At 44.9% G+C, this 12,084-nt stretch overlaps 7 protein-coding genes across 7 annotated transcripts; 4 read left to right on the forward strand and 3 right to left on the reverse strand.

The window, feature by feature from the left end:
- Positions 1-308: 308 nt before the first annotated feature.
- Positions 309-1,490, forward strand: PHALS_10667 (uncharacterized protein; the record flags this gene model as incomplete). Its single annotated transcript, XM_024726131.1, has 2 exons — positions 309-1,005; positions 1,162-1,490. The coding sequence occupies 2 exons, from the start codon at positions 309-311 to the stop codon at positions 1,488-1,490; spliced, it is 1,026 nt and encodes a 341-aa protein (XP_024576839.1).
- A 234-nt stretch (positions 1,491-1,724) lies between these two features.
- PHALS_10668 (mitochondrial carrier family) lies at positions 1,725-2,726 on the reverse strand (the record flags this gene model as incomplete). Its single annotated transcript, XM_024726132.1, has 1 exon — positions 1,725-2,726. The coding sequence occupies one exon, from the start codon at positions 2,724-2,726 to the stop codon at positions 1,725-1,727; it is 1,002 nt and encodes a 333-aa protein (XP_024576840.1).
- A 1,217-nt stretch (positions 2,727-3,943) lies between these two features.
- Positions 3,944-4,406, reverse strand: PHALS_10669 (cyclin-dependent kinase regulatory subunit 1; the record flags this gene model as incomplete). Its single annotated transcript, XM_024726133.1, has 3 exons — positions 3,944-4,061; positions 4,123-4,242; positions 4,339-4,406. 3 exons carry the CDS (start codon positions 4,404-4,406, stop codon positions 3,944-3,946), a joined length of 306 nt encoding a protein of 101 aa, XP_024576841.1.
- A 200-nt stretch (positions 4,407-4,606) lies between these two features.
- On the forward strand, positions 4,607-4,949 carry PHALS_10670 (dynein light chain cytoplasmic; the record flags this gene model as incomplete). The annotated part of the gene is made up of 2 exons (XM_024726134.1): positions 4,607-4,643; positions 4,711-4,949. The coding sequence occupies 2 exons, from the start codon at positions 4,607-4,609 to the stop codon at positions 4,947-4,949; spliced, it is 276 nt and encodes a 91-aa protein (XP_024576842.1).
- Positions 4,950-5,060: 111 nt separating this feature from the next.
- On the reverse strand, positions 5,061-6,548 carry PHALS_10671 (asparaginyl-trna synthetase; the record flags this gene model as incomplete). The annotated part of the gene is made up of 1 exon (XM_024726135.1): positions 5,061-6,548. The coding sequence occupies one exon, from the start codon at positions 6,546-6,548 to the stop codon at positions 5,061-5,063; it is 1,488 nt and encodes a 495-aa protein (XP_024576843.1).
- Positions 6,549-6,793: 245 nt separating this feature from the next.
- PHALS_10672 (Membrane-associated, eicosanoid/glutathione metabolism (MAPEG) protein) lies at positions 6,794-7,279 on the forward strand (the record flags this gene model as incomplete). Its single annotated transcript, XM_024726138.1, has 1 exon — positions 6,794-7,279. The coding sequence occupies one exon, from the start codon at positions 6,794-6,796 to the stop codon at positions 7,277-7,279; it is 486 nt and encodes a 161-aa protein (XP_024576844.1).
- A 143-nt stretch (positions 7,280-7,422) lies between these two features.
- Positions 7,423-7,899, forward strand: PHALS_10673 (Membrane-associated, eicosanoid/glutathione metabolism (MAPEG) protein; the record flags this gene model as incomplete). The annotated part of the gene is made up of 2 exons (XM_024726139.1): positions 7,423-7,443; positions 7,504-7,899. The coding sequence occupies 2 exons, from the start codon at positions 7,423-7,425 to the stop codon at positions 7,897-7,899; spliced, it is 417 nt and encodes a 138-aa protein (XP_024576845.1).
- Positions 7,900-12,084: the final 4,185 nt, after the last annotated feature.

Below are 12,084 nucleotides of genomic sequence, written 5' to 3' on the forward strand. Positions count from 1 at the left end.
AATTGCGTGGGCTCTATTATGTCATTATCGCTTAAAGTGCTTCAAAGCAGGATTCAATAATCGAACAATATCTATTTTAGTCGTCCATACTGCTTATAGAGTCGGTAAAGCAAGGAGTCATTTCGTGGATTTTTTGTGGTATACACAAAACTGGACGCTGGGCCGTCTGTCAAGCCTTTCACTGCGGTTTCGCCAACGGCGCGTTACGGCGGACCGACAGTATCACGGACCGATACGCAGACTCGAACGTCGTTTGTGCCATTTTACACTTTACCACGCACGACACACGTAAGTAAGTCTCGATTTTAATGGGCAATAAGCTCGTCGCAGGACACGAACGCATGTCTCTCGCCAGTCGAGTCGCAAAATCCAAGCGCCAGTCTCAGTCTCGAGTCAGTGTTCGTCACTTGACGTCACCTATGTCACCAACATTGCAACATGTCCAACAAAAACATCGAAAACGTCGTTCTCGGTCGCAGAGTGAAGGTGTGACGAGTGATTGTAGTACGGCGATATCCACGAATGACTCGTTAGTGCCGCGCACGTCAAACGTCAGTGATAAAGTTCCACGACATTCATCACCATTAGATCCAACGACAGAAGAAGAGGAACATGTTGACAGTATGTCGACAAGTAATCGAAACGACAGAGATCAACCAACAACTGATCAATTACGACGTATTCATGAGGCGGAAAAGATTTTACTTGAGATTGCCAAGGAGTATGCTGCAAAAAGAGCTGCGGGTCTAGTGCCGACCAAACCAGTTCCTGCACGCACATTATTATGGGAAGAAATGGAGCGACGAGCACAACGTGCACGCGCACGAATTGGCAAGAGAGGCACATGTGTTTTTGGTCGAGATTCTGAGGCAGGAAATTGTGGATGTTCACGGTACAAAAAAGCAAAAATATTACCAGATGGACGCGAAGTCTGTGCATGTTGCCACCATGGTGCACCATGGCATCGACTTGCAGGGGGTACAATGAGTGGAAATAGTCGAGGCGGTACCTGTCGAAGTTTATCACGGTCGACTAGATCTTCTCGTCGGAGTAGTCGGAATAGTCAAATGGATGGGCCGATTGATGGATCATTGTACTCTCTTGGTAGTGAGTATTATGATGAATATGATCATGAATATGAAAGTGATGGAGAGAGTGAAGACGAGGAAGAAGAAGAAATTGCAAAGGAAGTGGCGAAACCCTATCACATGATGCATCCTTCGACTCTGCCTCTCTTGCACACACACTCTCGCAGTGAAGGTGACAACACTCTGGACGTCCTTTCAAATACCGACAATTTTGGTCTGCCACCCCGACTGTCAAGTACCAGTAGGCATCTTGATAAGTTACTGAGCGCTATTGCAAAATATCGTGCCATGGGATTTTCCGAAGACGAAATTGAACAAAAGATTCGACAAGATTTTCCACCAACCGAGCGGCTATCAAACAATGGCAATACTCCGCGACGATTGCGTGCGAAAAGTCGGTGAGTACAAGACAGACACATATAATTAACACTGTAAATGATGGAAGATAAGCTGATAATGTAATAAAACCCAGCAGTTTTGATCACGTAAATTTATGTACCTCTGCAAGAGAATATCAGAATGTAATTTACACTAGAAACAGAGTTTCCCCTTACTTATTCACAAAAAAACAACCCACAAATCAACGTACAATTACTAAATCTATATCTTTTGGCTCCTCTATTCTGCTGCCAAAATCTACATCTTCATCTTGTTTTCTCCAAGTTCAAGCTCCTGATTCTCAAAGATCGACGTCACACGCATGACAACAGACCACGTAATGGCTTGACCAGGTGCCATTCTCGTTAGACGCGGGAGAAGGCCCTTCCAAAGCGCCATCACCCCTTCTTCTCTCGAAATGACTTTCATCGCGTCAAAGAATCCCTTGTACTTGGGTTCCTGACCTGCCACAGTCTCCTGCGCCATCAGTCGCGTCTTTAAGACATCCATTGGCGTGTTGCACATAGGTCCAAGCGAACCAGCGATGAGACCATTGATTACTGTGGCATAGGTCGGTAGCGTCTTACCATCGCCGTCTTGCTTATCCCACACGTGATGATTAAGCCATGCAAAGGCCATAAAGTTGAATGCTTGATTGCTTCCTTGACGTGCCATGGTCGGAATATTTCCTTTCCAAAGAGCACGCACGCCTTCATTGCGTATAATGTGGTGCGTACAGTCGATTGGGCCACTAAACCGACCAACACCCACTTCTTTTTGCATACGCGTTTTAATCACTTCAAACGGCGTGACAATGATGACCGACTCGATGCAACCCGCAAGTAGTCCAGCGGTAAAGTTGGTGGTAGATGTAATGGGTTTGTCCTTGCCACCAGCAATTTGCTCTTTAAACCACGCAAACGAGCCAAATCGCAATGCGTACTTGAGAACCATATTCGTCACAAAAGGTGTCAGACCTTTGTATAGTGCCAACCCGCCCTCCGTCTTGTAAATTGTTGAGCCGCAATGCACCATGCCCTTATATTGGCTTGTACGGTCTAATTGCAGACGTGTCTTGGTGACGTCCAATGGTTGAAGAATACATGCCTCTGCAACGCCACCAGCCATACCAGCCATCATTTTTACGTAGACAGGCACGTGTCGGTTTTTCATCTCGGCGCCCATGGCATCTTTGAGCGCGCTGGTGGCCAAAAGATGGTGATTAGATTTCTGCATCGTGACAAGAGGCGTGTGCTGCATCACGGTACGACAAAATGGGCTGGAAAATCGAGCTGTGCGTGACGCCGAGGAAAGGAGAATGGTCGGACTAAAGTTTGGAGGCAACTCTCGATATTGGGGGGTACCGCAAGGCTAGAAGCTGATTGGGTCCTGAAACGACGTTAATATGCGCAGACGGGGCACCTCTCACGCCAAAACACGTTTAAGAAACACGTGTTGACGTGAAGGGTTGCGGTGTGGCGGTGTAAGATGCATGGGTGTTTTAAGCTGGAAAAGATCAATTAGAGACAACGTAAGATTTATAAAGGCTTGGATTGGGACTGCTTAAAGGATCAGAAAGCGAACATTTTGATATTTCAAAACAGTGATTACAATTATGAAACGAGCCGTTTCAAAGTGACATTTTGCCGTGTACAGAATTATTTTCTCATAGTTGATTCAAGGAAGAATGAACAGAAACTTCAATTCATCAAGGAACATATTTTTAGTTCTAGTTTAAGGATACGACGACGGTGCGTCGACCATCAGCTCGACCATCCGACGAGATTTTAGCCAATCGGCAATGACAAGTTAAGCTTTGGTGTGACGCGCCACCGTCGGACTAATACTTGAGTATGCCAAATTGGTGATATAGAAGAAATGGATTTTATCAATATAAATGGTTCGGGCTGAGGACGGTATAGGTTGCTACAAGACCCGAGCTTCTAGTGATTAGTGTGTAAAGATCGTGCGAGATGAATAGTATGGCGAAAACCGTACTTGCTGCTCCTCCAACTTAATCTTGCGAAGAGGCGAGTCACCACGCAGTTACACTACTACTACTATTACAAAAGATTTGGGTATATTGTGAGAGTGACTTGAGATAAAAGAAAGGATCAGTATTTTTTATCGAAAGTGAGTTAATGTGTAAATATTACTGCGGAGATCTCATCTTTATACTAATAATAATTCATTGATTTTGACCTGTAAACCCTTATAATCGTGCATCGAAATCAAGCATACACAAACACTTCAGCTAAATGCGGATTTGAAGGATGTTGCTGGAGTTATTTATATTCTGAGCCAGGCGTGTCAACAAGAATCAGGAACAAGTTGGATAGGTAGGAGCAAGCAATATATTCAAGCAGCATATATCGCTCCCAATATATCTCCGATCAAGCAGTGTAAGTGAAAATTACTGCTATGACTTGATCGAAAATGTTGCCAACTTTTGGCGAGCTCATTTTCCTGCGAGCACGTCAATTAAATTCCTTGGCGTATTTTTCCTTTGCTTGCTTTTCCATTTCTAAGTTAACGCGGCCAGTCGTAGGGTCCGTGCCCAATGGACGTCGAAATAATAATATATGCGGCTCTGGTCTGCTTTCACACAAAAATGAGCAATTGCCCAAATACAAAAAAATTTCGACGATAACCATACTTGTGAATAGCGTAATGCACCCAACCGCGACTCTGCTGGACGCCCAATTGACGCCACTCAGTCTCGGTCAGTAAACGATCTGGCAGGTTCCGCTGCATCTCTTTGGGCAAAATTACGTGTCTGAAATCGTTAAGCAGAAAAGTGATATTGTCAGCATAGCAATAGAAGATTATTATGTTTGCCTTGTTGCGTGACAAATTGAAGATTCGTGCGCACCTGTACTCGTGTGTATCATCGACATACTTTTCAGAGTACTCGATGCGCGATGACATATCGTGCGTCATAGCTTCGGATCTCAAAGAGGACAGCGGCTGGTGACCTCACTCGTCCTGTCGCGCTCTTTCAAAACGATTGGCTAGACTTCAATATTTACTTACCTTTCTAGAATATATTACTTGCTATGGTGGATATTCTGCAAAGTACGACTGTATACAATCCGGATATTTAGAAACGTCGCGCATTAAAGATTGCAAGGAACTTGCCAATGTTACAGGAAAATGATAAGCAGATGGAGACGGACAGTAAGATTGAATTACATGAGTTTTCTATTTCGTGCATCGACTGATTGTATCATGTGACTTTTGAAAGTGGACGAGCATGGAGACATGAAAAACGATGCGTTGGCACAAGCTCATGTAGCCTTGGAGCAATACACACAAGAGAGAGAGATTGCTAAACATATCAAAACATGGATGGAGGAAAAATACGGGCCCACATGGCATTGCATCGTTGGGTCCGAGTACAAGACAGCATTTACTTACGAAAGCAAAAACTTTGTGCGGTTTAATATCGGCAAGAAATGTATCACACTCTTTCGTCACCCGTAGACATCCGTAGTATAACAGAAAGTGGTAACAAAAAGCGCATTAGGGTTTACCCGTAAAAGCTACATTCCTACCATAACCCTTAATTACTCCAATTTCTTAAAGTCAAACTCCTCAAAACGAAGCATTGCCTGGCCAACGAGGGAATGGAATCACGTCACGGATGTTCTCAATGCCAGTCACGTAACGAATAAGACGCTCAAAGCCAAGTCCAAAGCCAGCGTGAGGCACTGTACCATACTTGCGCAGTTCCAGGTACCATTTATAATCATCCGGGTTTGCACCCGACTCGCGAATACGTGCCTCCAGCACATCCAGACGTTCCTCACGTGCCGATCCACCAATAATTTCTCCAACATTTGGAACCAGCACGTCTGCAGCTGCTACTGTCTTGTTATCATCATTTAGACGCATGTAAAAGCTCTTGAACTCTTTCGGGTAATTGAAAATCACGACCGGTTTCTTATACACTGTTTCGGTCAAGTACCGCTCGTGCTCTGAACCGAAATCGGTACCCCACACTGGTTTAACAGAAAACTTCCCAGCTTTCAAATGTTCTGGTTGAAGCAACAACTCGACTGCATCAGTGTAAGAAATGCGTACAAATGGTGACGCAACAGTGGCAGATAGTCGGTCGAGTAATCCTTTTTCTACATTTTTGTTAAAAAAATCCAAATCGTCCGGGCAGTGATCTAATGCGTACTGTACGCAGTACTTGAGATAGTCTTCAGCCAGATCAATGTCATCATTGAGGTCTGCAAACGCGATTTCGGGCTCAATCATCCAAAATTCGGCCAAATGACGTGATGTGTTAGAATTCTCCGCTCGAAATGTCGGACCGAAAGTGTATACATCTGACAAGGCACAACAATGTGTCTCGACATTAAGTTGTCCGGATACACTTAAATACGATGGCCGATCAAAAAAGTCTTTCGTGTAATCGACCTTGTTCTCTTTCGTCAGCGGCAACTTGCCATCAGGATGTTGACTCAGTAATGTCGTTACACTAAACATCTCTCCAGCACCTTCGCAATCCGATTCTGTGATAATCGGAGTGTGAATGTATAAAAAGCCACGCTGTTTGAAAAACTCGTGTGTGGCAAATGCCATAGCATTGCGTACACGCATTGCTGCGCCATGAATGTTCGATCGTGGACGCAAGTGTGCGTGCATACGTAAATGTTCGAGAGAGTGGCGTTTTTTGCTCATAGGATACGTGGCACTATCAGGTACACCACCGTAGACAGTAACCTTTGTAGCCTTAAGTTCGATCTCTTGGCCTTTGGCCGGAGACTTGACAACGATGCCTTCGACACTAAAGCTCGCCCCAACACCACCTGACGCAATTGCGTCTTCAAAACCATCCGTCTCCCCCTTGTTAATGACACACTGGACACCAGCAAAACATGAACCGTCATTCAGCTCGAGAAATGCAAAAGCTCCAGCTCCAGCCTCCCGTAGCGTCTTGGCCCATCCTTTCACGGTCACACTCTTTCCCTCAAGTTTTAAACCACTAGATAGCAACTCTTTGACACGAGAACGATTGCGACGGAAAAGCGTTGGTATCGTCGTGGACTTGGCAGAGGGGACTACAGCGTTCATGATTTCTGTCAGGATTTCTATCGAGTGGCTTAGGAGCAGCCACAGAAAGTGACATGATTGGATGAATTGAGTCGTGCATTTTTATGCTAAAAAGCTTGAAATTAGTTGAAACATCATTTGACAAAAAGTACACAACTACATAACTAATTTCTGGAGAATAATAATTAGCTTAATTAGCTGTTTGCTGTTAGAAAAGCATAACGAGCGTGTAACCCTCTATCGTAGCGTCTGGAAAACAGGTGATCATGGCTATTTCTACCGAGTGCACGACCTACGTGACGTGTGCTGCTGTGCTATACGTGAAATTTGTGCTGGCCACGATGATCCAGGCAATCAAGACGTTCGAGGTCGGTGGTCGCCCCCCTGAGGACAAGACGTTACCACTGGCCAAGGGTAACCCTGTCCAAACATTTGGCTTCGCCACCCCATCTGAAGACCAGAGCGAAAAGATTCAAAAAGCCAAAGTAGCGGAAATACGCTGGCGTCGCATTGTTCAGAATGATCTCGAGTCAATTCCGCTAGCGCTAATCGTTTTTGGTGCTGGTATAATGGCCAAGGGTAACTCGGTCGTGCAGATTTGCGTCATGGTTAGTTACACAGCTGTGCGCTGCTTCCACACAGTGGCGTACTCGAATGCGTTGCATCCGCACCGTGCACTTTGTTGGCTATTCGGCATTATCTTTATCATTACAGGTGCAGCGAATGCACTTTACGGCGCATTTTTTAACTAGCTACATACAATCAGCACCAATGTTACCAAGCTACCCTCTCTATTTCTCACCATCCCATTGGCAACCACAACTCATGTACCAGACACATCTTTAAACTATTCTGTATCACTTATCCTCACAACGCCAAAGAACACTAGAGAATCATGGTCGATCTGAACACCAAGGTATATATTGCCTGTACCTCCGTGCTGTACATCAAGTTCCTGATGGCCACGCTCGTGCAGGGCGAAAAGAAATTTCGCTCAGGTGGCCGTCCGCCTGAAGATGTGCTTCTCAAACTCAACAAGACGATTGGCAAAGATCGCAAGCAGACGTATGGTTTGAACAGGACGGATGACGAGAAGGTGCTCAAGGCTCGTGAGATCGAGCATCGCTGGACGCGCATTGTAACCAATGACCTGGAGTCAATTCCCTTTGCACTCTTTATCTTTGGCATTGGCGTCCTGGTCAATAGCAATCCTATCGTGCACACAGGCGCCATGACCATCTACACGGTTTCACGCTGCTTGCTCACATACGCGTACGCACACAGGATGCAGCCACATCGTTCCATTTGCTGGCTTGGAGGCGTATTCGCCACTGTAGTTGGCCTTGGTAACGCTATCATTGCCATCCTGTAGTTTGATTTTTATCGCTATGCTAAAAGTATACCCAAATATAACTCCTTTTATGGTATACAGCCAGGAAATGTGCTTCTTTTTACTGAAAAGTATAATGCGTTATGAGCTACCAAAGAAAAACAGCTGGACAACATACAGCAGAATTTCACGATGAGGTTGTGACTATACTAAACGCGCGCGCACCATGTTGATTGATGGTGTCGTACACATCACAATGCTGTGGTGAAGTATTATGGTAAATACCATAATTAGTGCGTGGTACGGGATTTGAAGAAGTAAGAAGCTTTGCAACGGGGTTGCTGTAACAAAGCCGGTACTACGCCGGTTCCCAATAGATCAACCTAAAACTTGAGCTCGTAGGCACCAACGACTCAATGTCTATATTGGTCATAGCTTATCTTAGCGCAGCACCGCTCGCAAGGGTTAATGTGGACCGTACCTTTTTGATAACCCCACCGACTTCAATTTTCTGGCGCATACTTATGGTAGATAACCCTCCTAATTCTATAGGCGCTTATTCCAGATATAGTTAGGAAAACTACAACCCCTAAGACAATCAAGTCACTCTATGTACGAAGAAATGATGTTCACGTCACAGATCCGTCTCTTGAAAAGGATGACAGACTCAATTTTCTCCAGGGCCTGACTTTATACTGCTGCCCTTGAACTCTACTGGCTCTGGCGCAAGACATTGCGAAACTCAGTCGATTCCACTCTGTAGTGTCCTTGGCACAGAGACAACATCTCACAGCTATTCTTTACCTACTCGCCAGATGTTCGTTCGGGTGTCTAAGGCGCGACAATGCGTGAAGAATAGTCTACAGGTCGTTTGCAAAGCTCGCAATCTCGCATGGCGTCATGCAAACTTGCCTGGGGATGCAATCGAGAATCGGATTCGGCGTTCGAGGCAGGCCCTGAAAGTTCGTGCTCCGCTGACGCTGATGATGCGGAGCCTCCTACCAAGCAACTATAGATTCTGGGGGACACGACAGACGGTCGGTTCATTTAGCTGTAATAAAGATGCACTCTATAGACCGCGATATACGATCGCGCGTCTCCATTTTATACTGAAACCTCGGCTCGCTGCCGTTCAAGGTCTGCTTGATGCTTTTGGAAATGAAATTGCTGTCGGTTTCTTACAATGAGTGTCTCATATGTGTTTTGCCCTTACCAAAGAGTCTCCAGCTTCATGGGAGATGCAAATTCATGATGCAACAAATATCCACCAGGAGAAAACTGCGTGGCACTTTTTTTTTGCTCCCATCCGACCCATGGTTCGTGGTGTTCCAGCCAAACCGTCCCTAGGACGGGATAACTAGCTCCAGAACCAGACAGCTCTCCGAAATCGCATCATGTATTGAACAGACCTGTTCTCGACGATTCATTCGTCTATAAACGTGCAGAGCACGGAAGCTGGATTTGGATAACCTTTGAGAAGCATGGTTCCCGCGCACGTCCTGAACAGATTTAAATAATAATAGATCGTAAATGTACCAATCCCAAATGTATAGACTGGCCAGCCTTTTAAGTATATCATGCCAACATGGCGCGGTTTGGCACCAATATTTGAAGAGGTGCAGGGTCTGCCAGCTCTTTACTTAGAAGAAGCTAACCATGGTCGCCGACCTTATGTTATTTCCAAGAACCTGTACGAGGGTACTACTGCAAGGCAAACGAACACTTCCGTTCAAAATTGAATCTTTTTTCAATTCATTTAGCTGCGGCAGAGCCACCAATATCCAAAACTCTAGGTTCTCCTGATTAATATAGTAATACCTGATTAATATAGCAAAACCTAATCAATATAGAAATATGCATTACTACTGGCAATCCTGCCACGTTGAAGGCTTCTTGTTATGGTGTAACCACACCACTGTGTGATTACACTAAGTTGTGTAATACGTACCTATGTACGGTCGCACAATCTTGTGCGACACACCCTTTCTTACAAGGGTACGTGTAGCCCCCTTACAAAAGGGATGCTAGGTGTTTCAGGAAGCGACAGAAGTGGTGGCATTTCAAAGCTAAAGATTTATCCAAATACGCCATTCATCTGACCCTTCTAGATAGAGGACAGCCATTTCACATCGTTTGTGACGCTCTGGCTTTTGCCATAGACTGTGCTTGATATCAAGTTGATGTTAGTGGGCATGAATATGTTATTGAAAATGAATCCTGCTAGTCTAAAGCTATAACGAGCTACTTCGCTCACGATAAAGAATTTTTGAAGTATGTTCTTGCCAGGCTAGAGTACATCTGCGAAGTTTGTGATATCCACTGAAAAGCGTCATGACGCTCATACAATTGTCTCCACGCCTCTCATAAAAAGCGGCGTAATTGTTAATGTTTTCTGTAGAAAATACATTTGAAGGAATGTACGAGCTTAGTCGGTTTTATGTGGTCGGGAATGCGCTTTCAAATCGTCCATATAAAGATCTGTAAGATATCGCAATGTTAACGTCACGCATCGACGATGCTATTCTTACGATAAGCAACTTTGACACAACGTGTGTGGCAGCTTTGAAGATTCAGGAAGTAAGCACTGTTGAGTGCGATATTACTTTACCTAAGCAATCGTAATCGTGTTTGTGTCAATATCTTGGTTTAAGGCTTGCTGTATCAGAGCACAATTCAACCGGATACACAATTCGTGGCTATACCTCATAGTGAAGGCATCAAGTGCATAGTGCATTGTATATTATGAGGTAGACAATACTTCACTAGGAGAATATTTTGTGCACAATACTTTACAAGAAGAAATTTTTATTCATACGACCTGATCGAGCTGTTCATTGATAAACGTAATAGGAAAGAACGGAGGTTTGCATGTGGGAACGTTTCAATAGAAAAACCTTCGTTGTATGCTTCTGTTCCATTCTTCAGCCTGCTAATACCGGCAGGGCGTTTGACTATTGAAATGATTATTTCCGGCTCAAAGATGACGCGTGTAGTCTTCCGTCGTTGTAGGTTTTATTGGCCGTCCGAGCAAAAGGTCTCATCTCGCTGCTATTAGCAAAAAAACAGTCAAGCTGTTGGCGACAGGAATTTTTTGCCATCATGACTCCCTTCATCTATAACGGTTTCACTTAAGAAGTGTTGATCTACGTCTACGGGACCAGGAGGCACTTGTGGAGTGAATTTTGGGCACATGTTTAGATCTCCAATTTCTAAGTGCTACAGCGCGGCGGGAGATTTCCACCGAACGCATTGCTCAAAGCTATCATCAGTTTGTTATACAATCTGAAGCGTCTTTGTCGAGGATAGCTGTGGCTCATGCGCTTGAAGACGACCAAGTTTGTCTCGCCAAGTCAGGCCGCTTCATTACAGATCTCGAGCGCCGGTGCAGCGTGTTTTGATTCTTCCTCTTTCAAAAATGAATTATGATTTGCGAAGCCCATGCGAGGGTAAGGCAGACTTTAGGGGCCATTTTAGCTTGTGATAAATCTCCGTAGTTGTGGATCAGCCGATATGGAGAAGACGCAGTTTTTGAAAATCGCTGTATGAGGACCAATAAAGACCCGAGAATACGCCACGTCTCTACTCGCTACTCATTGGATTGACACGTTGTCTGCAGCGGGGCTGCCGTAAAACTTAGCGCTTGAGGAAGCGTAATTTGGGTCACCGACCTTTCGTTCCTTACAAACACCAATATGAGTGTGGCGGATCGCAATCCGCTACCTCCAGAAGCAGTTTGTACCCTAACTAAGGCAATAGACGCTTCGGTTTGGATTCAAAACTGATTTTTCTTTATTTTTATCTGCGGCAAAGCCGTCTAATTTTAAATGTATAGACTTTCCTAAATATATATAGTAAGATCTAAATACATGCATAACTTCTGGCTACCTAGCCACATACCGTATTCTTGTTTGGGTGCAGTCACACCATGCCCATATCGTGTGACACACATACCTGTCACCAGGGTACGTTTAACCCCGTTACACTCTCCCCCATTAAGATTAAGAACATTTACAGTTCCAATGGATTATTGCCTCAGCGACGCCCGCGTGTCCGCTAAACACTGCAACTTATCGAAACGACTTCTGTGCTCAATGAGCCCTGTGTCAATGACACCAAAATCTCCAAGTCTCGCTGGTTCTGATGGCGAGAACGGGCAGAGCCCAACTTCTTCTCCCGCACTCGGTGCAACGTCGGACAGTGCGTCCGCAGCACCGAGGGATGTATATC

The sequence above is a fragment of the Plasmopara halstedii genome (genome assembly GCF_900000015.1).
Source record: "Plasmopara halstedii genome assembly, contig: Scaffold_525, whole genome shotgun sequence".
NCBI classification, from domain to species: domain Eukaryota; phylum Oomycota; class Peronosporomycetes; order Peronosporales; family Peronosporaceae; genus Plasmopara; species Plasmopara halstedii.